Source organism: Melozone crissalis, unplaced genomic scaffold (genome assembly GCF_028551555.1).
Source record: "Melozone crissalis strain CALT ecotype California unplaced genomic scaffold, PUWL_Pcris_2 ptg000013l_1, whole genome shotgun sequence".
Taxonomy (NCBI): domain Eukaryota; kingdom Metazoa; phylum Chordata; class Aves; order Passeriformes; family Passerellidae; genus Melozone; species Melozone crissalis.
The window spans coordinates 3,698,840-3,726,183 of record NW_026535791.1 but is presented as its reverse complement, the minus strand read 5'-3'; the positions used below and the strand labels follow the sequence as shown (position 1 = coordinate 3,726,183).

The window sequence follows — 27,344 nt, the reverse complement described above, 5'->3', positions numbered from 1 at the left end:
CACCTTTGTGAATGGTTTCATCATACAGAATATTCACATAACTCTTATTTGTGATGGAAACAACTAGCAAAGAAGGAAATTGGTGTAGTCATGCTGACCAAGCTGAGCAACCACTTGAAAGTGATCCAGTCACAATCTGAATTCCAGTACATCTATGCTTCAGTAGAAGATTTCATGCCTTGGAAGTTAGTAGTGGGCTCTTGCATACTTCTTCATTTTCTTGGAGAACAGGGGCTAAAGCTGCTGATGTGCTTTGGAAATTGGCACATCCAAGAGCACATTTGCACACCGACCATTTTGTTCTTAGCAAAGCCTGTGCTGTTTTCAAACACCCTGTCTTAACATAATACTAGTGTTTAATAAATTGTCTTTCTTTGCGCAAAGCTTTGCCGCAGGAAAGCTGCAGAGAATTGTCCAAAGGTAAAATACAATATTGCTGTCAATGTTTAAATGTGGTTCCTACTACAATTTTTCTAGTCCAGTCATTCATGGCAGGTATTCACATCATCACAGAAGGAAGGAGACTAGTAATCTGTTGTCTGTAAATATATAAGCCATGTACAGGGAAATGGATATACCTGTGTGCACTTGATCTTAATTGAAATGTGCTTTAGCTTAAAAAAGAAAGTCAGCCGTAGATAAATGGGTGTACTGAATGCACTAATGGAAAAAAGTAGTGGCAGTAATGCTAAGTAAATAGCTGAGTAAAAATAGCCTCTCTGCTTTCATAATGTTGTTAAAGGTCAGCTGCTTGAAAGTGCTGTGATTTTGAGGATATGGAGCTGGAATAGTATTATTACAAATCCCATTGGCCTTTTGAAAGTCTGAAAATAGTTTGGGGTGGAATTGACAATCTCATATGGGTGGGAATTGTTTTCTTTATGGTGGTTATACTGAAATTGTTGTTTTCCACATAGATTTCTGGTGATTCACTTCTACCTGGTCAGACGTGGCAAATTTGTTTTGCTAGGTACATGCTTGTTGTTGCTTAAACATTAGAGGTGATCAAAAATTGAAGATCTATCCCATGTCTTGTTTAGGACTTGTTCATGACAGCCATTTACCTTTTATGTTCATTATACCAGCTGGGAATTAGATACATATTATTACTACCTTGTGGCAGGAATTGCACTTTTTTCCCCTTCAGAGGAGGTGGCTTTGGACATATTTTCCCCATGTCTCTTTGTCTGTGGCTGCACAGTTAAGATTTTCTGGTATAGAAAATGTTTTGCCTTGCCCCCTACTATGCATTTGAAAAGCATGGATGAACAAGTGCACTCACAGTACTAAACTGGGGGAAGGGGTACCCATGAGATTTAAATGCTGTCCTTTTCCAGTTTAACATGACGTGAAAGGAAAAGCTGCTGCTTTTCTTTCTTGGTGAAAACTGAGGTGAAAGACCTATAGCAGTCTGGGTGTGGCAGGAAATGTTCAGCAACAATAGTGCCTTAGTTGCTGGGAAGTGTTAACATATTAATCTCTTTCTCTCTTTCTCCCCAGAATGAATTGCCAGATACCCATGCAAAGTTCCACGTACTGTTCCTTTTCTTTGTGGCAGCCATGTTCTTCATCAGCATTCTGTCACTCTTCAGCTACCACTGCTGGCTAGTTGGCAAAAACAGATCAACTATAGGTCAGTCCATTGGGATATGAAACTTTTCCTGGTCCAGAAAAATGACAATTCAATGAGAATGTGGGGCCTACGTGATATGTCATCACATATATTCATATTGATTTTTTTCAATATTGTGCAATAAAAAGCATATTTAGTGGAAGTAATTAAAGGTGAAACAAAAGGGAAGGTGAAGCCTGTGGGGGATCCTCTGCTGGAGCCAAGCATTCAGATTCATGATGACTGTTCATTTCTTTTGTTTGTATTTTTGAGACCTCTGTGGCACCATGCATTTTTGTTGTGAATTTAAAGTGTGATGTAACCCAATTGCTACTCATCACTCTGTTGCTCTGATACTTAGAGTAGCTGGGTATCCCCTACCAAGTCAGAGGCTCTGCTGTACATGAACATGTACTACATTTTGAACTAGATGCAAACAAATATTCTTAAATCCTGTCAAAAAAAACCAACATTATTATTAGGAAGTGGCTTGTAAGAGTGTGATAAAAGTGAAAACACTGATGCACATTTCCTAGATAATAAGAGATTCCCATATTTTTATGCCTAAACATTTTAAATTGATCATGCATTGATCAGCACAAACAAGCTATGTGCATTTAATTAAAGTATTTGAAGTTCTTGCTAGGAAACACTTGAGAGTGGTTTTTGCAGTGTGTGGGGGGACAGAGACTGATGAGTATTTCTACAACTGAGTAAGTCAAAATCTTATATCTTTCATTGGAATTTAAATTTCTAACCTCAAAAATAAGTGAGTTGATTAAAAGTAAAATAATTTTTGACTAGAATTTTTTCATTAGAATTTCTTGATTGGTTGATAGGAGTGTTATTTGAATTATTTTTCTTTGACATATCTACAGGTAAGGAATATTCACAGTTTCTTTTTAGCTTTGAAGAAAACTTCAACATATTCCTTACCCAAAAGTCAGTGGTCATAATTGGCCACACAGTTCTTTATCTGCTTTCTGTATCATGATCTTAAAAGACAAGATATTGGTATGGAGGGGGAGCAATGATTCCTCTCAGTTCTTGGTCAAGGGCATAACTGGACTGAGTACAAAAATGGTGGTGGCTTGCTATAGTTCATGGTGTGTCTGTTTCTAATGTAATAGATTTCATCTTCCACTGATAGCACGGGATGCTGTTAATTCAGCTTCCTAATTTGGCAGATGTGGAAAAACCTCTTTTGTATGGGCTTAGGTCCAGCAGTGCTTATGGTAAATTACTCCTAAAAGAGAAAGTTGTCTGCTCAAAGAAGGCTGAAGAGAGAGCAAGTCACCAAGGAATAAGGGATGTATGTGGGTATCTTTGGCATGCTGATGGTACTTAGCTTTATCTCAGACTTTGTTAAATGTAAAGAGAGAAAGTTGACAAGGTGACTGTCCTACTGTCCTCCTTACCTGATTTTCTCATTTTTCACCAACTCTGTGATATTTTTTTCCCTCTGATTACTTGAGATTTTTTAAATTCCCCCCCCCCCATAACATATACATCAAGAACACCTCACCTTGCCCAAAACTGGCTCCACAGCAGAGAAGTTTGGGTTTGTTTCTTCATGCTCCCTGACTCCTTAGTGGTTTAAAGAATTGCATGTTTTTATTTTACAGAAACATTCCGTGCACCCACATTTCGAAATGGTCCTGATAAAAATGGCTTTTCTCTTGGATGCAGCAAAAATCTAAGGGAGGTTTTTGGAGATGAAAAGAAGTATTGGTTACTTCCTATCTTTACCAGGTATTCAGTCTGAACAGTAATGAATTAGGGAATTAATTGATTCCATGACTTCCACCGTGATTCCTTTTCTACTAAAAAATAAAGCACAGCTGAAAAGCCAACTTGTATATCCAGTACAATAAATACTGGTGCAGGGAAAATGTGCAAGAGAAAACGATCAAACTCCACACAGGATTTTCATTCAAAGACAGAGCTTGTTGACAAGAGCCTTTTAAATGCAGAAGTTTGAAAAGCTTTGAGAAGCATATTGCAAAAATTGTACACCTTTTGATGGTAGTCTCAGTGATTATAGAGCAGAAATCAGCAACTCAGAGGAGCTCAAACAGCTGCATCCTAACAACATCAGCTTAAAAACACCCTCTCTTGGCCCTGGAAAAGCTTGACAGCTTTCCTTTTGCTGTAGATGACACTTTAGGATTCAAAAGCCATCTAAGAAATTGCATGTAAATAAGAAACAGGAGTGGAAAAATCTGATATGATTAAAAATGCTGGAATTAAAATGTCAGCTGAGCCAGCATTAGGGAGTTGCAGACAAGCCTTATGAAGCAAGGCTGATGTGCTGTACACTCCAACCACTACCAGATTTCCGCAGAATGGAGTAGGAACTGTGTTTCAACACTGCTCTTGGGGGTCTGTGTATCAGATAAAAATGTTACTGAACCTGTTTGTGAAGCTGAGGTCTTGGTATCAAACTGCAGAGGTTATGCTATACCAGCAGCTTAAGTTGACTCAGCTGTTTGCTCAACTACCGATTTAAAGACGTAAGCTCCACGGTAGATGGCTCGATGTGTTTTGCTACCCCATTTTATCCTGATAAACTTTAAAAGAAGGCTTAGCTAATTTCAAAATTATGAGTGAAAGGGAAAGCATGGCCACCAGAATGTTATTTATTATACAGCTTCTGAGGTTGTAAATATCAGAGAGTCTTGCCATGTGTGCATGCTGGTTTGGGGGAAGAGTAGGGCTACAGTCTACTGAAATACATCTGTGTTTCTGAAATCCACACACTTGTGCTTGTGCACAGCAATCCATACTCAGTGATAGAGTGGGAATCAATTGAGCTCCAAGATTTAATTAACTGATCTTCTAATTTAGTGGTAGAACTGCCTTGCTAAAGTCTGGAGTTCAGCACTGTGCTCAGCTAATTGATTTGACCCTGTAGCCTTTGCCTCTTCCTTTGGTCCTTGTTCAGTTCACTTAAGTCAGCTACCAACAGTGATTTGAGTCTTTGTTTCTCATTTAGTTTGGGAGATGGATGTACTTTCCCAACTCGTTTGGTGATTATGGATCCAGAACAACTTGCAGTCTCAAGCCAAAATGAACCTGCCAAAAGGTAGCTATAGCACTTAAATACTGATTTTGTACTGTTTCATACTTATCTAGAGAAAAAAGTTTCAAAGTTAGTTTTTGAATTCTTTATGCTTCTTGTCACTTCAGAGTAAGTTTGTAAGTCTTCAGCGAAGATTAAGACTGAAAACTTGACTATGTCTTGGTTTGTTGTAACATAAGACTCTAAGGAAGAAGTAATAAAGAAAGTAAGAGAGCTTACTGGCTCTTAGCAACAATCAAAAAAGTCCTTGGGAAGACTGAATAATTGTCCATTGGAAAAAAAAATGTTTACTTGCTTGGTTTGGGTTTTTTTTTCTGAAAGACAAGGTATTATTTGTATTTCATCTCCTCAAGCATGCTTAAGCAAGTAATGCTGAGACGTTTTGCAAGAGAAGTAGATCTCTCATGCCGGGATTTTTAGCTCATTACTTTTTATCCTTCTCAAATTTGCATGTTTTGTATCTTCAATGTATTTTCAAAGTGACAAGAGTCTCTGTATGCAGTTTCTGTTTACATTTGCCACCTCAGAAGTCTTCTGCATAGTTTAATGAATTTGTAAGCTGAAGGTTGTTGCCAACAGCAGTAACCTGAGTTACCAGGCATTAGAGGATTCAAAGGCAATACAGAGAAGTTACTTCCAGTGCAACATAACCCGTGGAATTTACACAAGAACAGGACCCTTGTGCAAACAGCAAAGTATCCTTTTACATTCAGAAGATTGTTCAGAAGAAGGGCCTGGCATTTGCATGGGATAAAATAGCATTTGGCTGCTCTTCCAGATGGAACTGCATAGTTTTTCTTTTTAGCTATGTGGCAGTGTTATTGTCAGGGTGTCATTTCTTGTGTCTCAGTCTGTGGGTTTTTTCCATTAGAAGTGAGTGGTCTGTGTCAGGTAGGGGTTTATTTTAGACTGATGACTGGAACAAGCCTGCAGAGGAATTAGGGCTGGGGGCAGGCAGCCATTTCCAGTTGGCACTGTAGGATTTTTTGTTATTCACTTTGCTTTTAAATAACTTCACTATTCTAGGAATGTCTGATGCTGCTACTGGTATTACAGAATTCCTGTTGACTTTGCTTACTTTTCAGCTCTGTCACCACTCGACCACTCAGTGAATCACAAAATCGGTTGCTATCTGGTGATTGTCAGTGGGTGGAAACTGGCCCTGAAGAGGAAAATGTGAAATCAGGTAGTGGTTTTGTTTGTGGTTCACTTTTCCTTTTTTTTTTTTTTTTTTTTTTTAATTTTTGACACCTAGAAAGTCCTTAGGAATTGGCTGGAGTGATATAGAAGAAAATGTGTTCCATGGAATAGAGTCAGGATGTTTAGAATTAAGGCTAACTTGCATCTCATGTTCTGCTCCAAAATTATTTCTGTTATGGTAGTGGATGGTATATGGATAAATAATTCCACTTTTGCACTTCAGTTCTGAGATTTAGGATCTTTTATGTTTGGTAAGGGGGAGGAAAATATTTTTGTAAAAGTAGGCACAACATGGTCAATGTGCTTTCTGGTTTGAAATCTTTGCTATTTGTTATGCAGATCTGCAAAAACACATAATTGAGATTCTCTCACATTCTAGGTGCAAAAAAGCATATTATAGTTTCATTGGAAAGTTGATCTCAGCTAATTACTAACCAACCATCTCAATGAGAAACAGGTAAGACTAACATAATTGATTGCTATTTCTGTACATGTATGAATAAAGTTGACATCTCAAAATCAAAAATCAACTAGTCACGGAATGCAGAAGAGTCCTCTGATGTCGGATGGGTAATAACAAAGTATAAACAAAATTCAGAGTGGCTGTTGAGAAGACAAGAATGGCAGTAATGCTGTAATGCAGGAAACATGGGTTGGCTAGGCCTGGGATGAGTCAGACTAATCCTGTAATTCAGATTAAAGTGGGTAGTGCTGGATTTGTTACCTGACCAAGGAAAAGAATCTGACGCTAAATGCAATTCTGAGATGAAACGCTGTCTTGAGGAAGAGCTCCTTAAATGTCTTTTTCTTAGTCATATATTGGTGGGCCATGTTCTGCTCTTTAGGAAGCTGCATGTGCCTGAGGAAGGAAGATCAGTAAGTGAATACAGGTCTCTGCATACAGACTGCTCTGTCACATTTGGAATTGACAGTGATCTTCTGGAATGTTTCTTGCATTAAAGTGCCCTGTGTGCGCTTTGCATATAGGAAATACAGCACCTTCTGGTGCATATATGAAAGTTCTTTTGGTGTATTTCCAATGACTAAATTAGACTTCATTTATGTTGGCTTTCTACTGTGGTGAGCTTATAAGTTACCATTAAGTTTTTCTGTCTGGAAGACAAACAAATCTTATTTGGTCAACTAACAGCTGTAAAAGCTATAGCTGAGTCATTATTGCCTCTTTTTTTTTTTTTCTTTTGGTTGTTGTGGTTTTTGTGGTGGAGGTGATGTTTTTGCAAGTAATTCACATTTTTATCAGAAATAAAACACTACATTTGAATTTGGTAAGCTCAGTAATTTTAGGATTACTATTGTTTCCTTTCCTTTTATTTTTTTAAGGAGCCTTCTGACCTAAAATTATAGTTTTGGGAGGGAGTTGGTTTTTTTTTAAGGAAAAAAAAAATCTTTCTACAAGGCCTTTGTGGGTGATGGTGTGATGCTTGGCCTCATGTTGGTCAGAGTGCTCAGTGTAAACTCATACAAAACCAAGATTAGACTAGTTAGTCGCAACTTCTGAAAAACCTACTCAACCATGAGAACTCACCAATGGTAAGTTTCCCCTTTCCAACTTTTCCTAATGTTATATAAATGTGCTAAAGAATATCCCAAGCAAGGGGTTCCTTTCAGCCTCCAGCTATATAAAACCTAATCTGATCTAAATAGGTCACGAAGGCTTTTCTGTTCTTCATGGAGCAGAATAGAAGTTTCTGAGAGCAGCTCATCCCAGCAGCCTTTGATAGGGTATTACAGAAAGGTCCTAATCTTTCTTTCCACTGACCTAGAGAGGGAGCATAGGTGACTGTTTTAAGCTAGACAATTAATTGGTAATAGTTTGAGATTAATTTCTTTTCTATCCTCCCTCTCTTCCTAAAATGAGGCCAGATTAATAAAGGAAGAATTTGTACTTTGTGTTATATTTGCCCAAACTACACTAGTTTTAAAAATTGTATAAATAACAGTGCATAATTGCACCCAATGCAAAAGCATTTGGGTATGTGTTACCTTAAATTAACTCAGTAACACAATGTTTGAACCATTCTGAGTTCAGTGGGATTTGATCACAGTTTAGGCCAAGATGGTTCATTCCAGTCCTGCATTTCTAAGCAACTACACAGTAGCTGTGAGATCCAGGATCTGTTCAATGCACTTCCATAAATCCCTGTAACAAGGCAATAGTTGTATTTTGGAATTTTGGGCCCATAACACACAGGAGAAGCAAAGTCATGGCTGATTCTGGTGTACAGAGCTTGATTTGCAGAAGAAGGCCAGTCCCCCAGCTTCACCTAGGCAAATACCATTTGTGTCCTCACATCTATCAGTTTAATTCAAAAATTGAATTGCCAGTCAGGGATCCAGAATACTTTAGATGCAGATCAGTGGTGATGGATTTATGTTCTTAGCACTGATAAACTTCCCAAACATAAGAAGTATGAAATAAAAACTCACACCCTCCCAGAAGGCTATTTCTGAGCTACAATTGCTTTAACTACTTGCCTTAATCAGAAGTCTGTAAATCATATTACCCAGGTGCATTTGTGTAATGCACTATGATTTGTTTGTTCAAAGCTAATTGGATAATTCTATTAATTACCTTTTTTTGTTTCACTAGGTTTCTGCAACCCATTTTGAGCTTGAATATTACTTAATTTTGTTTGGAAGAAGTTGAGCAGGAAAAAATGGAACATGAACATTTTAGGAAGAGACAAGAAATTCAAGTTTCTGCACAGTACAATGGATTCTTGTAAGCACTATTGCAGAGCAGGGAAGTTAAGACAGATGCCTTAAGATTCTTAATGTGCATTTATGCAACACTGAATTATATACTGCTACCAAAGGGCCAGATCCAGAAGTGCCCTGCTTGGATGCACAAGGTCCAGAGTGGGAACTATGCATTTCTTTTATGCTGCAGTGGTGGGGGTAGATTGCAGAGACTCTTACCTCCTCACGGGCAAACTTCATACCTTAGGCACTGCAGAAGTCACTTCCATAGCAGGTCTCCAGAGTACAGAAGGAAAGAAAAAAGGAAAAGGAAGAAAAAGAAAATCAGACTAGAGCATGGTCAGCAAGTCTGAAGTGGGAGTATACATAGTTCAGATGCCAGATGTTGGGGAAGGGACTGGATGATGTCTTCTCCTCTCTTCCTATTAACCAGTCTACCCCATGATCACAGCTCTCCAAGTCTTTTGGGACTGAGGTTTCCTTCTACTAGCTGTGCTTTGGAGCTAGGCAATGCCAACAACATAAAAGCCTTTAACTTGGGTGTTGCTTTTTTGCTATAAGATTGAGCTTCCTCATAATTTTAACTTGATTTATTTAACTATACCAAGGACAGAGCTCAAAGAAGAAAACTTGGGTTTTAGTTGAAAAAAAGATGGATTATTACTTTCCAGCAATTGTCAGTCAGCATACAAGGAAAAGACAGTCCAAAAAGGAATTAACAGTTCTTACATTTTCTGTTACTGTTTGCTGTGTTCTGTGTAAGGCAGCAACAAAACGGTCAAGTACCCCTGAGAAAAATCATATTGCAGTTGTGTGTTTCTAGAGACAGAACCAGCAGAGTACTGCTTTTTCCATGGGACTCTTGATGGTTTATAAATACTGTTTTATACTTTTGTTTTATCTTTTTAATAAAGGCCCAAGGTTTTATTGGTTCTGAAATACAAATATCAGGTACTTAAGATTAGTGTTAGATCATAGATATGTGTTAGCACACTGAAAAATTGCATCCTTTAGTCTCCCACTTTCAAGTCCAGTTTAAGTGATGCTGAAATTGCTAAAGACTGATGGCTTTGTGCAGCAATGTACCTGCTTACAAAAGGCAAAATGTGTTTCCTGTGTGAGGAATCAAGTCCATCCCATTCTTGGCTCAAGACCTACAGCAAACAACATGGGGGCTTTTTTTCCTCACTTCTCTACAGAGAAGACGGCTAACTCATCTTTCAGTGGTATTGGAATTTTGCACCTGGAAAAAGTGGCAAATATTATTTTTCTGTCTGTAAGATTTCTGATGTTCAGCTGCTGCTGATTACAAAGAGACATGAGCCCTTTTGATACAGACTGAAGGTAGTAGTCAAATTGATGATCTAGTCCAAAAGAAAACCTGTTTGGTTTGTCTCCCAGACTGATTGCTACTTGAGTTAAATATGTTTATGATGGAAATACTAAGGTATCTAGTATACTGTAAGGTTTAAAATAAGTATTTTTTGTCTTTGGATATAATAAATTTTTCTTAAATATTAATCTTCTGGAACAAGAACTCTTTGAGAACTTATGATTTCACTGTTGGATATTCTTGAGACAGAAACAATGGTCCAAAGTTGCATGTTTTATAAAAGTTGCAGAATGTTTCTTCAAACTTTGTACAAGAAATTTTGCATTTGCTAATTCCAAAACTTACAAAAGCATTTGCTACACATTGATCTGAAAGGTTTTGCTTTTTCTTCTCAAATGTTAAGTGAGAAGTGCCCATGTTAACATAAGCTCTCAGCAGTATCGCACCAGCAAAATTTCTTGGGGAAGATAACAGAGAAGGAAGACTGCATCTTCAAATGGCTTGTTCTGAACACCAAAATTTGCAGCCCCAAACACTGGTGGAACTGTCATGGAGGGCCTGGGATTTCATCTGGCTTTTACTGCATCCATGTATTATAGCGGAAATAATACATCCATGCACAGGCATCATCTAGCAGAAGTATAAGCAAAATGTATGTCAGAATCCTAAGTATCACTGAACTCGGCAATATGGTCTTTGCTGCCCCCACCTGCTCCCCAAAGTGCTTCATATGCCCCTGCCATGAATGTATGTATCCTGTAGGCCAACATCAGGAGAACTTGTTTGATTTCTTTAGTCAGGATAGTGAATCTACAGGAAAAACTGCAAGTAAACAAACTGTGCTATCTCCATGTGCATTTTCTAGCAAGTGCTGCTCTTCTGAAACCACTTCTTTGTGTATCTGGACATTTTTGTGGCTTTTCATGAAGAACTGACAATTCTAAGTATTTATGCAGATCACAGGAATATTTTGTCCCAGATTTTTCCTCATATTTGAGGTAAGAAGAGGAGAGCAGTGGGTTTAGGATAATCCTGAGGCCAGAGTTACTGTTGGTATAAAAGCAGGTATTACTGAAAGTCACTCTCACAAATACAAAATGTAGTCAAATGATTGAAAGATGATTCTCCTGCATTCACCACCCCCAACTCCTTTTGGGTTTTTTTGCCTGGGGAACTGGGGACTAAGAGAAACCCCAGACTGATTTAAAGGAATTAAGTTCTCTAAGGGAGTTGTACTGCTGAACCCTAAGGGCATGCCAGCCAGTGGGATGGAGGGGTTAGGTTTTCCTGGCAGGCCTGGCCTTTGGGGGAGGTATCATGGCTAAGGCAGCCAGGATGACATCCTCTGCCTTTGGATTCTGTGCTGAGTGCTCCCTAGGCTGGGCTGTGCCGTGCCAGAAGTCCATGAGGGAGCAGGGTGGTTCTTTGGCTGCTGGGCTGCAAGCAGCCATATGTGTGTCCCTGCTAGCAGAGGCAGGGGCTGCAGGAAGGGGGTACTTTTGGCTCATGGTCAGGAGATCAGAAGGGGGATGGATCCTGAGAAAACAACTGTTTAGGGTGTTGGGCTGTATTGTAAACGCTGGTTTTGTGCTTTAGCCTACTCTGTATCAGGGAGTCTTGAAAATACCTAAGTTGCCATTAGAAATGCAGCCCTTAAGCTTTTAGATCCAGTAAAGTAATGACTACTACAAGCAATATGTAGTAGTTATTGTAGGGTAGTTGATATTGGCTGTGATTAGAAACTGCTTGCTTGTTTCTTTCTGCTTTTCTCTTTGAAAAAAATCTACATACACTCAAAAAAATTTTTTAAATGGCTTTAAATTCACAGTGTGAAAACAGAAGCCTGATGCAGGGGAGGATTTCATTTTTCTGAAATGTCTCGAAAAAACCTGTCCCTTTGAATATGAGGCAGGAAAATCCACAAATAGAAATTACTTAAAACTACACAATACTGTTTTTTTCTGACTGTTATTTACTCACAGAGTGTGCAACACACACATCATTGCTGTGCCTACCAAAGGCGTATTATGGGAGGAAGGCAGGAAGAGGAGTATTAATTGATTTGACATTAATTGACTTCCTACAGTATTGAGACTGTATTGATATAAGTCAGATGTGATTAAAAACCTCCATTTTAAATAATCTGAGTGTTACTTTAGAGGAAGCTTGGGTACTTCTATTTTTAGTGATTTAAGTGGAAATCATGGTAATATTTTTGTTAAAGCTGCCTCTTGAGTGTGGAATTTGCAAGTACCAAGCTACTCTTGGTATGCTGTTCTTACACACTGGTCCTGTTCTCCAGAGTGCTGAATACTCACAGTTTTCAGGTACTGTTTCTTTCCTTTGGTCTTGTGTGGTTCTTCTTTATTAATTATAAATCATTTTTTTGGGTTGGGACGAATTTCAATACCACTGAGGATGCACACAAAGACTTCATGATCTGACTGGAGTATGGTCCAGTTGTAGCTAAGCAGAGCCCCAAGAGGAGGAAAACTGCAGTGTTTGCAGCAGTATTAATGTCTGGCAGATTTACCAAGATGTGCTGGCTCCAACACAGATTGACCAAATCTGCCTGGATCTGGAGCACCAACTGACCAGATTTTTATTTAAAAGTTAAATAACGACAAAACCACAACAGCTTTGAGTTTCTGGTGTATGTTCTCCAAGGACACCCTCTAAAATTGTGTCTGACTGGGGGATTTGGGTGTGCATTTAGAGAGGTTCCAAAGAGCAGTTACTTTTAGCTCACAAACATGTCTTTTCACAGTACCTAAAAAACAGCAATGTGTGCAGCTTCAGAGGCTCTTCTATCCCTAAGTGGCACCAAAGAGAGCAGCTGCACGTGAAGGGATTTAGTACTGAACACATTTGTTACACTCATTTCTATCAATTTATTTTGTATATAGAGCTTTTTATACACATTTTTCTTAATTATGTAACTTGTGAAATATCATGAAGCTACAAGTAGTTTGTTTTAATGCGGATTAAAACCGGTGTTTGGCCATTTGTTTTCTGAAGCCATTACTTGAATTTGTTTCCATGAGGTAGTGAAGTCTGATAATGTTTACAGGATCACTTGCTTTGGTTTTGGGAGCTTTCCCCATCTTTCTTCCTACACCCTGTCCTCAGAAACAGAGAGCTCATGCTCAGCAGTCAAGCAGATGTGTCAGAGATGAAGAATTTGGATTACTTTGTCACCAAAGCATTGAGAGTGACATGCTGATTCCCTTCCGTTTACACTGCTTAGCTGACATCTTAAAGACGCTTAGCATGGTCCTCTGGGATTCCTCCTGTCCCTTATCCTGTTATCAGCTTTATTGTGGGAAACTTAAATCTTCCTGAATGATGATTTACAATCATGAAGTTATCCCAGAGAGAGGCAGCATTCCTCCTGTTAAGTCTGTTCCATTTTTAACTTAGATGAATGAAACATCCCTCTTATCTCTGCATTCTTTTTGTATTTGTCAGCAAGGGTCATCAACATTTGCACTAATCACAATGTCTCAGCTATTCTGCTTCCACAAAGTTATTTTTAATTGCGCTGCCTAAACTTGGAATGAGCTGCATTTAAGTTTGGGATGTGTAAAAGATACCTGTAACAATGATGCACTTATTGTATTTTTTTGTATGTTACAGATAGGACTCATCCTATGCACAGAGAAAACGCTGCCATTTATAGTTTAATACTTGAAGTAACTTTTTGAAACGGGCTTTTATAAATGAATAAATACAAAATCACATTGCTTTGCCTGGAAGTTCCTTCATGTTTTAATTGTATTTGCAATTTCCCCATATGTATACTTTTCCATAAAGTTCTCTTAAGCCATTTATAACCAATGGAAGTGCATTCAAGATTTTGTACATCAGTGTTCAGACCTGTTCATACTTCTCTGAAGTATAATTAATGTTTAATAAAAAAGTACCATTTTAAGCCTCTTTTCCAAAGTTATATGAATGGACTTGGCACTTGAATTCATCAGTGAATGCAACATCAACTTAATAAAAGTATGTGAAAGAATCTGAAAAGTGCTCAGCTGTAGCATCTGTGTTATTAGATCACTGAGAAAAACTGCCTACCAGGGCAACACTGCACCATCGCTCTGGTTTTTACACTCCAGCTGCAACAAACCTAAGATTACACTCACTCCTGACACATCTTCCAGGTCACTGGGTCTTGTGGGGAAATAAAAAGCCTGACTTGTGGCTAAATCTTATTCCTCCACTTCTAAGCCTGACTTAGAAGTCAACTGCTCAAACAGGAATCAGCCATGTTCCTTTTAGATCAGGAACAATCTGTGTAAGAGAGCTGTAACAGCCAAGCTGACACTGACATGACAATGACACTGGCAGTTAAGATCAACAATTCTTTCCAGAAAGTTTTTTTAAAAATGGAACATTTTATAACATTCCATGAATTCCAGCCTCATCCCCTTGTCTCTGCAGTTCTAGTTCCCCTTGGTCCTTGCATACCTGATGGCAAGTGTTACAGTCGTGTCTCAAGTACCTGGTGTACACAGAACAATCCCTGAGGAAGGGAGAGTGACCAGCCCAAGCCACGTGGCCAGTACCAGCAGCACCCTCTCAACACAGCAGGAGTGTTCTCCAGGCTTTCAGAAGGCAATCACTGAAGCTAGCTAGGTTATAGATAACTGGAGCTAAACTAGGTTATCTGTAAATCGCCACCACTGCACCTGGTAACTTGCTATTTAAGCCCTGAAGACCAGAGGGTGGGCAGATGGTACAGAGGCATGCAAAGAACTTCTCCAACAAAGCAATAATAATAAAACATAGGCTGTTCCAGAGGAATACTTTTAATGTAGTATTTGTACACCACAGCAACATCTTATTTGTGACCCATGCTAATTACAGTGAAATACCATAACAGGTATGAGAGCAGATGCCAGGGCAGTGCACAACATGTGCCAAATATAAATATGCTGTGTTACTCAACATGTCCACTTCTTTGTCACATTTAAGTGGTTTAAATGATCGCTGATGTATCTGTGCTCAGGAAACTTGGCTTGTTTCAGGCTTTTGAAAGCTTCCCACTTGGCACGTCTCTCTTCCGTGTTGTGTTTGTATTCCTGTTCCTGTGTCAGGTAAGGCTGGCTGAGCCAATATTCATTCTCTGCTTCAATTTCCAACCTTCGGATCATTGCTTGCTTCATGGAAATGGTAACCTGTCTTGGTCGCCTGTACTTCCCAATCCATTGTTTTCCAGGAATTCTCTTCCGCAGTAACACTGTTGTTAAAAACATTTTGCCTTAAAACATAAACAGAAATATAAAATAAACACTTATTACCTTATGGAGAAAAATACAACTTTGACAAGGAAGATTAAAAGCTCTGCACTCACTCCACTGCCTTTTAGCTGGCTGGTTTGAAGGTTCAGGCTCAGAGCCTGGTAACCATCACACACAGCAGGCAGCACAAGGCCAGATAGACTGGAAACTTCAGAAGCAGAAAAGGGAAATTAAAATCTATGTAACTTAAGAATTTATTCAGTTATTTTTACACTGCAATTAAAGCATACCCTCCATACATTATTTAAGAAAAATCCAGTCACAGATACTCAAGAGTGAAAGATTCACTTCGCTCATGCCTTCTTCAAATAGTTGTCAAAACAGTATTTCCAGCTCTGTCTTCTCGATCCAAATCAGGCCTTTACTCAGCATGAGGTTTTGGACTACAGTCTCTCCATAAGCTTATTAGTATGTAATGACCTAGTCTCGGATCCTGACCGAGGGAAATCTGTATCCTGAATTAGACCAAGTGTCGTAAGCGGAAAGCACCGACAGACCCTGCCACAGCACGCAGGGTGCAAGGGGCAGGAAAGGCCGAATGACGTTCAAACTTTACACAAACGCTTTGTTAAGCTGCTCATTAGTCCCACACCCGCTAATGCCCACGTTTCACGCCACACGGGATTTCATCAGCTTTATGGAATCACAGAACACGCGGAGTTGGAAGGGACCCACAAGGATGATCGAGTCCAACCGGCCCTGCCCCCGACATCCCCAGGAACCACACCATGTACCTCAGAGCTCTCCAAACCCTCCACGAACCCTGTCAGCCGTGACCAAGTCAGTCACCCACGCACCTCTAGCACGGCACAAACCAGCGCTGCCGCTAACAGAAGCCAACCCACCCCGTTCCCACGGTGCAGCTGTATGCCGGAGTCCCACTCTCTGGCCCGATTTGAAGCGAAGCCGCGGGGATCAGCGCGGGCACGGCTGCCCCAGTCCCCAGCTCCCCTCCCGGCCTTACTCACCGGGAAGATCCGGCAGCGGCGGCCCCGCGGAGGAGCCAAGATGGCGGCGGGCGGGCGGGCGGGGAGCGGCTCTCGCGAGAGGCGGCGGCGGCGGGCGGGGCCCAGCGGAGCCAATGGGGCTCGCGTTGGCGGCAGTTTGAAGCCCCTCAGCGGCGCGCGTGGCCCTGACCGGCCCGGTTGGGTTCGGCTTCGCTCGGGGCCGCCCCGCTCCCGCTTCCCCCGCGCTCCGCTTCCCCCGCCCGCAGCCATGGATGTGATCGGGGGCTTCTTCGACAAGCTGCGGGAGCTGGCCGTCACGGTGGAGAAGGAGGTGGAGCAGCTGGAGCGGGCCATGCGCCGGGAGGACGCCGGTAAGAGCAGCCCGCACGCTGGGCCTGAGGGGTTCCCAGCCGCTCCTCCTTGCGGGATTCGCGCTCCCGCCTGCCACTGCCCCCGTGCTCCTCTGGGAGCGCCGGCCGTGGGCCCGGAGGTCAGCCTGGGAATTGCTCGGCTGGGAATTGTTTGGGCTCCTCCTCGTCTCGTTGTCTCGCTGAGCTCCTTTGTGGGTGTGTGGCTGCGTTTTTTTATCACGGAGAAAACCAGGAGGAATGGGATGAAATGAGAGTCATGTTCTTGATTCTACTTCTTTTCGTGGATCGATATAGGAAGACTTTTGCGGGGCGTGTTCTCTCTCTGGACAGATAGTTCAGGCTTCTAATTGTGTTTATCTCTGTGTTATGTCTTGTCACGTAGCGGGTGCCCTCCTTTACACTACTTGCATTAGCCTTGCTTTCAATAAAAAAAAATTGCGTTGTGTAAGTGAGCAGTGCATCTGCCCACGTGTAAATACAATGGAGGAATTCAATTTTCTGCTGAGATTTGTTTTTCACTGGTCTCTATATCACTTTTTTTCCGATTTCATCTAACCTCTTTAGGGATAAAATTTTAATACAAGTAATTCTTGACAGCCCGGGGACCCACTTGCTTTATCAGTATCTGTTACATACAGTATTAGCTGCAACATTAAGGTGAAAGCCTGGGCAGTTTCTCTGTGGAGTTTAACACGCTGTACAAAGTGCCGTTTTTTGCTGTGTGAAGTGCCTGACAGGAACTAGTTCTCTTTAGTTTTGTCTGTATTGACTCTCTCTAGGTTATGAGTCCAACATCTCTAAAATTATAGAAACACAGAATGGTTTGAGTTGGGATGAACCTTAAAGATCACCTCATTCCAGCCCCCTGCCATGGGCAGGGACACCTTCCACTAGACCAAGTTGCTCAGAGCCCCATCCAGCCTGAGCATCGACACTTCCAGAGATGGGGCCTCCACAGCTTCTCTGGGCAACCTGTTCCAGAGCCTCAGCATTCTCACAGCAAAGAACTTCTCCTAATATCTAATCTGAATCTTCTCTCTCTTAGTTTGAATCCATTCCCCCTTGTCCTGTCACTACATGCCTTTGTAAAAAAAGTCCTCTTTGTTGTGAGCTCCCTTCAGGTACTGTAAGGCTGCAATTAGTTCATCCTGAAGAAGTCTCTCTTTCAGGCTGAACAATCCCAATTCTCTCGCCCTTTCCTTGCAGGAGAGGGAAGGCTGAGAGATCCATCCCTCTGATCATCCTGGTGTCCCTCCTCTGTACCAACTCCAGCAGGTCCCTGTCCTCCCTGTGCTGGTGCCCCAGAGCTGATGCAGCCCTGCAGGTGGCTCTGAGCAGAGCAGAGGGGCAGAATCCCCTCCCTGGCCCTGCTGCCCACACTGGATGCAGCCCAGGACACGTTTGGCTCTCTGGGCTGTGGGAGCACACTGACAGCTCATGGCCATTCACAGCTCAGTGCCAGTGAGTGCACATTGACAGCTCATCTGCTAGTGCAGGAAATTGCCTTGTAGAATGTTACTTTCATGCTAAAACACTAAGACACCTCTTTTATTTTCTAAACTCTTTTATGTGAACATTCATCTCAAAGACTATGAAGATGAATCTCCGCTCACAGTCCTGCATGACCTCAGTGGAGAAATCAAGACTCAGAAGGTAACAACTTGCTTCCTTCTTGAGAAATTACATGTGTGTGCATGTTCCATAAACTTATGGTTCTGTTTTGGTCATTAAGCCACAATTCAACTTTGTTAGTCAGTACTTATAACCCTTATTTTTACTCACTTACATCTAAGTCCTTTTAATGGCCATGGATATCGGGGTAATGCCCAAAAACTTGTGGGTGACCCGAAGAAGGTTTAGCAATGTTTCTCAGTTTGCAGTCACTGCTGTCACTCAGGTAAGCAGGGAACAAAGGTTACAAGGAAGTTGGAGCAGTGCCAAGGTATGAGGAGAATGATCCAGGAAGAACAGCTCCCAACAAAAGAGAAGCTTGCTTGTTTTCCATGACCAGCCTTTAGAATAAAATCAATCTTCACAGAAGTTTCAGTACCTTCAGCCATTCAGTTAAACTTGTGAATAATGTTGTCTATTTCTTATACAGAAGCCGAAAAAATGGGTTATAGAAATGAGCAATATAGAAATAATTGAGTGATCTAAAAGTAAGATTTACCTTCTGCTCTGCACTTATTGTTTGTATATATGGAGTAAGAGTCCAGACTAATTGCTGTTACCTCATATTTTTCTGGAGTAGAAGCATATAATTCCTTGGCAAGGTTACCAGTAAGCAGTTATCACACTGTGAACTGTCATCACAGTTACTTTTATAAGATTCCATACACTTGGGCTCTGTGTATTCCTGGTGTTCTGTAGGTATATATACCTGATGGTTTTCAGGTATAGAAAAGACCTGAATTCACTGCTTATCTTCATCTGAATTGCAGTTGAATACTTACTCCCAAAATGCTTCATGTGTACACTACCATGTGATGATTTGAAAACCAGTATTTCTTTGTTTCCTTCTCTGTCCCCAAAGGAAGATATTAGTGCCAGTCTTGGTAAGATCTGCTCTGAAAAAAAAGCAGTTCATGAATTTATGAAGGCAAGTGAAATCTTGATGCAAAGAAATGCAGCAGATCTTGGAAAAATAAGAGAGCTGTTCCAGAAATATGGCTACAAACCACATGTCAAAGACTCTACAGGTAATGTTTCTTGTCAATACAGTATGTGAAGAAAAGTATCATTTTTATAAAATGTTTCTCTTTAGCTATGTGTATACTTCTATTAATTAGGAGATCAAGTACACCCATGTTATTTGCTTTATAATAATAGCCAGATGGTAGATTTTGTTGTGACTGGTGCTGTGAGAATAAACCAAAACACAAACACTTGGGATTAGATTTTCTGGCATGCCTTTAGGTTAGTGTATGTTGGATTTTGGGGTTTTTTCAGTAATAATTATATTCAGAAAACACGTTAGCAAGCATGTTTTGATAACCCAGAGACTTCTGCTTCAGCTTCTCATGCATGAGGAACTATTGTAGATGCACCTCAGTTGGTTTGTATTCACATGTGATGGTTTCATTACTTAAGTCACCCTAGAGAAAATCTTAAAGTGCCTGTTTCACAGCACAAATGGGACAAGAATGCTCAGGAATTAGGTGGCATGTGACAAGCAGTAGCACCTTGATCATTGGAGGGGAAGGAGGTCCTTAATCCAGACAGAAAATGCACATAGAACTGTCTGAAAAATCCAGATGTGCCCAATGAGTTAAAGTACTACACTTGTCAATACTGCTCATACCCCTTTTGGTACCAAGGGCCCAGTCAGGAAAGAAAAGCTTTTGACATAGTCTTAACTTGCTCTGAGCATTATCCAGTCATTACACAAAACAAAATTATGGTTGTGAACCATATTGATGTCCAAGTGAAGCTCCTATAGCTGTTTTACACAGAGAGGGCAGAAAGCTCTGATTTTTTTTATAGTACCTTTCTTCCTATACTCTTTGCCTTTAAAGAAGTCTCCAAACAGACCTACAGGTTAAATTATATTTTTAAGTTGTATTTTTAAGCTAAGTGTATCTGAAGAGACAATACCACTGCACACCAGAAGGTATATTACTTTAAATAGCCTCCCTCCCCCTGCCCACTTCACAGAATCAATTAAGTTGGAAAAGACCTCTGAATCACCAAGTTCAACCTGTGGCTGAACACCACCAAGTCAAGCAGACCACGGCACTGAGTGCCATGTCCAGTCCTTCCTTAAACACCTCCAGGGACAGTGACTCCACCACCTCCCTGGGAAGTCATTCCAATGTCTAATTACCCTTTCTGTGAAAAAATTCTTGCTAACATCCAACCTGAATCTTCCTGGTGCAGCTTAAGACTGTGTCTTCTGGTCCCATCACTTGTTGCCTGGCAGAAGAGACCAATCCCCACCTGGCTGCACCCTCCTGTCAGGCAGCTGCAGAGAGTGATGAGGTCCCCCTGAGCCTCCTTCTCTCCAGGCTGAACACCCCCAGCTCCCTCAGCTGCCCCTCACAGCACTTGTGCTCCAGACCCTTCACCATATTCATTGTCCTTTACTTACTACATCATGCAGAAATTCACAAACATTTTGGGGTGTTTTGCTTTATCTAACTTCAAAAATGTACAAATTACGCGTTTACATATTTCTGCAGTGAACTATTGTTACTGAAAAAGCTGTCCCCTTTCACAACTTTTTAGTTACTGCTTCATAACCTTTCCTCAACACTGTTTTTCTGAAGAATTTCTGAGCATTTTAGTACTGTATGCAGCCTTTGCTCTTTCCCCAAAAACCTTTTCATCTCCATGCAGGGAGAAAAATACACTTAGGCAAAAAGCTTTGAATTTCATTTTCTCTAGAAATAATATTTACCAATAGAGTGAAACTCAGTAAATGTGTGACTTATAAATATAGCTTAGCCATATGAGTGTGGCTTCAGGTTCAGTACTTTAAAGTGAAAGAAGAAATCTATTTTAAGTAAAAAAAAATGAATACTGAGGAAGTGTCACAATTTCTGACACAATTTTTTTTTCATTTCTTCCCTTAAAAAGAAGAGGAGGATGAAGCTAAGAGTGAATCGGCAATGTGTGCCCAGAATAAATCTGATGAAGAAAAAGCAAATGCTGTGCCTCAGCTCTGTGCTCCTGCAGAGGAGGCGGCGCTGCCCGCAGACCCGCTGCGCAGCCCGCAGCTCTCCGATTACGGGCTCTCGCAGTACGCCTTCTCCCGGCCCTGGGGCGCCCTGAGGGCACGGCACAGCTCCAGTGCACGCCAGCTAAAGGCCAAGAGTGACACTCCACTGAGAGTGCCAACGCCTCGGGCTTGGCCCAGAACACCCAAATGTAAGCTGAAGATGGATGACTACGAGTGCGTGACACCGAAGCTCGAGCACTTTGGCATTAGTGAACATACCGTGTGTATGAATGAAGATTATACCATGTCGCTTATTCGGAAAACTTCTCAGGCTATCAAAAAGTAAGTTGCTGGAATTCAGATTATTTCTCTACTGAATCTTCTGTATTTTCTTCTTGCTGTACTAATTTCTTGTTCCTATTGCCCTTCTTTTGTCTTGAGGTGGGTGATTGTTATCTCTCAGCTGCTGGGTCCTGTGTCATTTAACTCCCTATACATCTTTTCACGTACCCATTGCAGTGCCAGATGCTGACATGAAATACATCTGCTGTGCTCCTTGCCTTGACTGCACCATAAGAATCTTCCACACACAATGCATTTACAAAGAGAAAAATACAATGTGATCTGTTTTCCTTAACCAAAGGTTTGAGCCTGGGCTTTCTGCCATAGATACTACACAGCCACTGTAAAGGTTGCAGAAGCTTTATTAATATAAACAGAAAACAGTTTGTAAAGCATTCAGTAAATTTTTAGAAGCGCTGTATTGTCTCTAACATAAGCCCCACCTTACAGTTTGTTCCTTTTGCTCCAGTCTTCTGTTGAAAAGACTTCTCTAGATTTTTACTGTTCTGATTATAAAGGAAAATAATTGCAGCAGTTAGGTCATGAACATAGTTAATAGGTCATGTTATTATAGTTAGTTGTAGCAATATGTTCCATTTTAAATTTACCTAAATATTTGATATTTGGAGAAATTGTTTTGAAAACAAGGATCATATGCACGAAAACCACTTTAAAAATTCTACTGGTTCTACTCCTTGTAAAAACTAAAAATTATATTATTTCAACTACCTCTATGACTTCAAAGACAAAACTGACTTGAAAAGTTACTTTTTTATTTAACCCAAAGTTTGAGATGTGTTCATCTAAGTAAAATATACAGCCTATACTATTTATAGGGGTTGTGGGGTTGTTTTGCAGCTTAGACATTTTGTAGAGAAGATCTAAATCTGGTTATGATAGTTAAGATTACTTTTTAAACATTTTAAATAACTTTCTTTAAAGACACAGATTTGTATGTAGGTTAGGTAAGTTTCCACTTTTTGCCTAGTATTCTCTTAACTGTATATGCCATTTTTTCACTAGAAAATCTTGGATACGAAAAAATAATTTTAAAAATTTCCAGTGTTATGGAATCGATATTAAATAGCTTGACACTTTGAAATCACCAAATTTTATTTTAAAATAATTTTGGGATCTCTCCTTCTAAATAGTTATGTAATTACTAAAATTACTTGAAAGCTGTATAGTATTTGATTAAGATAAACAATTTTATTTATACTTAAAAATTCAATTTAAAATCTTTTCCTGCTCACAAGACCCTTATTAGTTTAAAAGCAGAAAAGATTTCCTCTTGTTCTATATAATTTCATAGTCATCAGGCGATTCACAATAAAACCCCTAACACAGAATTGATCATCTGTGGCATCTGTTGTACCCTGGACATCTGGTTTAGGTTTGGTTTTTTCTTTATGCCTTGGACTGAAACCTCAGTATATTTGATCATTTGTGGCTGGACTGAACATTTGCATACCACAAATTGCAGTAGAATCACACCTGGAAAAATCTATATAAACAATTCATATTTGAGAAAACTTTTTTTTTACTTGCTTATTCATAAATTAATACTAGAAAAGTGATTAGGTTGGCAATATTCCTTTAATTGTGACTTCTTCATACTTGAGAGCTAATTGGGGATTTGGTTTTCAGGTTTGTTAAAAGAGGAGATGATAATGGAGGGAATTTGCCAGAAATGACCATCAAGGAAATCATGGTTACTCCTGCATCAAAATCAAGTAAGAGAGCAGAGAATGGTAAGTAAAAAATCTGTTAAATTAATATACATATGCATTTTTACAGAATGCATGTGCAAGTGTATTGTAAACACATTGATTAACTTTAATTGTTTTTCTGGTTAAATATGTTTAATTCAAGGCAGGTCATTTTATGAGTAATAATGTCCCAAAAATGTTGGTGGCTTCTATGGGAAAGTTTCTTACTTCCTACAAATTGTTTCTCATTCTTGTACTCCTATCCAATTAGAATTATACAGAGGAATTAATAATTTTGTAACTGCAGCTTATCCATGTTTGAAATAAAAATACTATTTTGCCAACTTAGCTTTTTTTTCCTGAGAATACCTATTGGATCTGTTTAAAGACAGGAAAGAAATGGGCTAGCAAGACAGTAATTTAAGACTGTCAAAATTAATGCTAAAACTTCTTTGAGAGGAGAAATAGGTTATTTTAAAAATCTTGAGAACAACATGGTGACAATTGGGTAAATGAGAAGGTAAAGCAATGCTGATTTAAGTTGGGCTTCTTCAGTTATATTCTGTAGTGGGACTAGAATGACTACTTTGCATTACCTGCCTTTAAGGAATACTGTAATTTGGATGGATCAAGCAAAATATCAACTAAAAGGATACACATGTTTTAGAAAATGAAACTGGAACTGGTAGTAGTTATATATATATGTGTGTGTGTGTACATACATATTTTTAATTTTATTTCACTCACCCTTGATGGCAGCAGCTGACTGGATGGCTTCTCCTATGATATTTGTGTTCTGTACTCCTGATGTGAAGGACTCTTCCAAAACAAATAATACAGTATTATCAAGGTCACCAGAGACCAAGGAACTGCCTCTTTCCAGTCATGCAGCAACACCACAGAGTCCAGATTTTCAAACAAGATGGCTAAAAGCAGAAGCTAAGGTAGTAAATAGCAGTTATGTACATTTTCACACACTTGGCCATAAGCAGATTTTAAAATGTCAGTTTGGGGTTCTTTTCCAATACTATTTTTTCTTATTACACTATTAAAGTTCTTTCTAATAGTAATTATGTAAGAACATTTACTAAATACTTTACCTAACATAAGTAAATTAACTGAAGGTGTTTAATACTTCTTTTGCCGCAGCAGGTAACACCAGGGGCAAAGCTTGAGTCAGTGACAAAGAATGAAGCAAAAGATGTACCATACAAAGAAGAAAGAATTCCTTTTGCTGCAAGCTCTCATGAGTATCTTAAACATACTGGGGACCCTTCCCCTCCCAAACTGGAACACTATGACCATTTACTCAGAACTCCTCCACCTCCAGAAATAACAAGGATACCAGATGATGTTCTAAAGGTTAGCTAATACGCTTTTTTTCCCTAACAAATTTTAATATCAAAATACTAGAATTAAAAGAGCCTAGTTCTATCTATAATCCATCTGGTTTGAGTTCTTAGGTAATCCTTTTTATTCCTGTTTAATGTTTCCTATAGATGCTTTTCCAATATAATCATAAGGCAGACTCTTCTAAAGCCAAGGAAATGGAGACCAAGGCAGGAAATAGTACAAGATATGAAAGTGGTTCCACTGATTACAGCAACAAAGAGAACAGGTATGATTACACTTCACAAATTTGGTTAAGTAATTTAATTTGTAGGAGGTACAAAGAGGCACTAATGCACTTAGAAATACTCATAGTTGCTTGCTATTCAACTATCAAAACAGCTCTTGTTTCTCTGACTAAATAACTGGGTTTGGCATGGTATATAACTGCCCGTTTGTAAAGAACAAATATTATAGCTGGTGGTGTGTTTGGATCCTCCCAAATAAAAAAAAAAAGGCAGATTTTTACTGTAGGTTTATCTGTAGGAATACTTTGCTTTGTGGCAACGAAAACACCAGTGAGTTCTTTCTGGGTAAACTTAGGCAATACAACAAAAGAATTTGGTGAAAAGTATCTAAGTGAGAATTGATTTCAAACTTGTTTTGGTAAAGGCAAAATACTTGAAATGAAAAGCTACAATACGTATGAGTAATCTTAGAAGAACTGAGTTATAGTTTTATAAAGAACACCATCAGTTTGAATATAAGGAAGTTTTTATCACAACTTTATCAAAGCATACATATTCCTGATTCAGTGTAATATAATGCTTGTTGATTATCTGATAAACTTAGGGTCTGTAAAGATTATTTAAATAGGAGGTACAAGGAACATGTAAGGAACAACAACCCAGAGTGACACTGATAGAAGTTGATATCTTACTATACTTGGGAGTTGGAATCAATCTGAGTCATCTCACTTTAGATGACCCTTCATTTTTTGTTGTCAAGACAAAAAAGACACATTTTCAATATTTCTGTGTTCTGCTAATTCAAAATATGATTTAAATAAGCTCATGAACATGTCTGGGTATATTTTTAGAGGATATTGTGGAGTTTTCAAGACAAACATCTGAAATGAAACTGAAGACCATGTTGAAACTTTCACATTCATGGATCTTATCACCAAATCATAACAAGTTCAAAAAGCAAAAGGAAACACTGGTGGGAAGAAAGAGCCATACCGAGAACAGGCTTTTTTAATGGAGAACAATTCTTTATCCATGATGTGGATGTACTTGTTTGAACTAACAGCTTGTGCTTAATACTCTATTGACATTATTGGCAAAATGAGGGGTTGTAAATATATTGCACTTCAAAGAGGAATGGAAATCCATGTACAAGGTGGTGCTTCAGTTGTTTGTTGTGTAGGATTGCATTTGCAGTAGGCTGTAGAGAGTGCAGTTAGACTGCAATAAAAGGAAAGTCCAGTATATTGCTTTCAAAAGTGGATATCTCTGGATATCACTGTTCCAGTGACTCTGCATCCTTTCAGGGCTGAAGTCTGGTGCTCCAACAGTATTTGATATCTTCAACAGAAACAAGTAAATTTGTTTTGTATTGGAAGAGTAATTCCTGCTTTACTGTTTAAAGCAGTTCTGTGCTTTTAGTCCTTTCTGCAGTGCTAAGATGCATCTGACACATCCCTGCACCAGACTGTTACCTCTCTGGCAGACAGGCATTTCCCATGCAGCTTCTTCCTTTATGCATCAACATAGTATCAGGTGCTATGCATCTGGTTTCTTTGTAGCTCTGGAAGGTGACTCCGGTTCTACTGTGAGTCCTTTGAAATGTGCAATTGTTACTGGTTATGTGTATCTTCAGCTGCTTGGAAGAATTTGGTGGCAGGCCTGTAGGTGATTGCTTCCTCTCCTGCTGCTGCCATGTGTATTCTCTTCAGTGCTGGTGTCGTTTCTAAATGTGCACATCTAACCCTGTAGTAGCTGACCAAGCTGAAGTTCTCAGAGCTGTTTGGAACTCTTTTGGTAGTCATAGGAATTACGATTTTTTTTCTACCAGCACTTTTATAGTTTTCCACCAGAAAACCCAGCTCCATATCCTTATTTGGAGCCAGTTTGCTGTTTCCAGTGTCAGCTGTTCCTCTAAGTGACTCCAGGACTGTTTTTACGATTTGTCTTCCATTTGATGACTGAAATTCTGTCATTTATGTGAGGGCAAACATGCAACACGTGAGAAGGGAGAGACTATCACAGGAGATGGGATAAGTGCATGTTTTTTGAACTCAGCTCCACATTTTTTTTAAGTCTTCAAGATATGCAAACATCTAGAGAAGCCCACAAGTATTTCTTCATTTGTTTAGACTTGTCCTGGTTAAAACTTAACAAGTAAAGGTGCCTTTTCCTTGCTATTACAGTTATTTTCCAGGATAAGTGTACATCAAATTAATGGGAGACAGTGATTTTCTACTAGTTCTGACCTGAGCACCCTGTCTTTGAAAATGCTAGTTTCTGTTTAAAATTTTGTATATATTAATGTGTCGGTCTCTGAGCTTAATTAACACTTTTGGATACTAAATAAATCTGTCTCAAATGCTTGGTGTCTGCTGTAAGAACACTTATTTGTTCTACCCATCCTCCTCCAAGAGTGAAGGCCACACCTGCTTCCAGCTTTTTCACAGATTAAAAACCAGTGGGGTGAATGCTGGTCCTGGAATTTCATGG

The 27,344-nt window shown here is 39.6% G+C and overlaps 3 protein-coding genes across 5 annotated transcripts in view; 2 read left to right on the top strand and 1 right to left on the bottom strand.

The window, feature by feature from the left end:
• The window catches only part of ZDHHC20 (zinc finger DHHC-type palmitoyltransferase 20), a 49,805-nt gene extending 35,166 nt beyond the window's left edge, over positions 1-14,639 (top strand). The window contains exons 8-13 of one of the 2 annotated variants that reach the window (XM_054272294.1): positions 1,501-1,633; positions 3,238-3,364; positions 4,608-4,697; positions 5,780-5,880; positions 6,274-6,351; positions 8,506-14,639. In XM_054272294.1, coding sequence (XP_054128269.1) covers positions 1,501-1,633; positions 3,238-3,364; positions 4,608-4,697; positions 5,780-5,880; positions 6,274-6,311 — 489 coding nt within the window. In that variant the 3' untranslated portion in view covers positions 6,312-6,351; positions 8,506-14,639. The remainder of the gene's footprint in view (positions 1-1,500; positions 1,634-3,237; positions 3,365-4,607; positions 4,698-5,779; positions 5,881-6,273; positions 6,352-8,505) is intronic. The other variant, XM_054272295.1, reaches the window with a different exon arrangement.
• A 104-nt stretch (positions 14,640-14,743) lies between these two features.
• MRPL57 (mitochondrial ribosomal protein L57) lies at positions 14,744-16,270 on the bottom strand. Of its 2 annotated transcripts, none has more exons than XM_054272301.1 (2): positions 16,220-16,270; positions 14,744-15,211 (listed from the first exon to the last, which is right to left on the bottom strand). In XM_054272301.1, the coding sequence occupies exon 2, from the start codon at positions 15,204-15,206 to the stop codon at positions 14,895-14,897; it is 312 nt and encodes a 103-aa protein (XP_054128276.1). In that variant the 5' UTR covers positions 15,207-15,211; positions 16,220-16,270; the 3' UTR covers positions 14,744-14,894. The 2 variants fall into 2 exon arrangements, with proteins under 2 accessions (XP_054128276.1, XP_054128277.1); XM_054272302.1 differs by lacking the exon at positions 16,220-16,270 and adding an exon at positions 16,041-16,206.
• Positions 16,271-16,466: 196 nt separating this feature from the next.
• On the top strand, positions 16,467-26,878 carry SKA3 (spindle and kinetochore associated complex subunit 3). The gene is made up of 9 exons (XM_054272293.1): positions 16,467-16,569; positions 18,158-18,222; positions 19,103-19,268; positions 21,145-21,568; positions 23,216-23,319; positions 24,040-24,224; positions 24,427-24,639; positions 24,777-24,895; positions 25,706-26,878. Exons 1-9 carry the CDS (start codon positions 16,467-16,469, stop codon positions 25,737-25,739), a joined length of 1,413 nt encoding a protein of 470 aa, XP_054128268.1. The 3' UTR covers positions 25,740-26,878.
• The last annotated feature ends 466 nt before the right edge of the window (positions 26,879-27,344 follow it).

What these genes read in the sequence shown, in the direction of transcription:
- SKA3 (XM_054272293.1), top strand. Translation starts at nt 16,467, where the DNA reads ATGGATGTGATCGGGGGCTTCTTCGACAAGCTGCGGGAGCTGGCCGTC. An exon ending in ACTTCTCAGGCTATCAAAAA is followed by an intron (nt 21,569 to 23,215) that starts GTAAGTTGCTGG and finishes TTTGGTTTTCAG; the next exon opens with GTTTGTTAAAAGAGGAGATG. An exon ending in TACCAGATGATGTTCTAAAG is followed by an intron (nt 24,640 to 24,776) that starts GTTAGCTAATAC and finishes TGTTTCCTATAG; the next exon opens with ATGCTTTTCCAATATAATCA.
- MRPL57 (XM_054272301.1), bottom strand. Translation starts at nt 15,206, where the DNA reads ATGTTTTTAACAACAGTGTTACTGCGGAAGAGAATTCCTGGAAAACAA.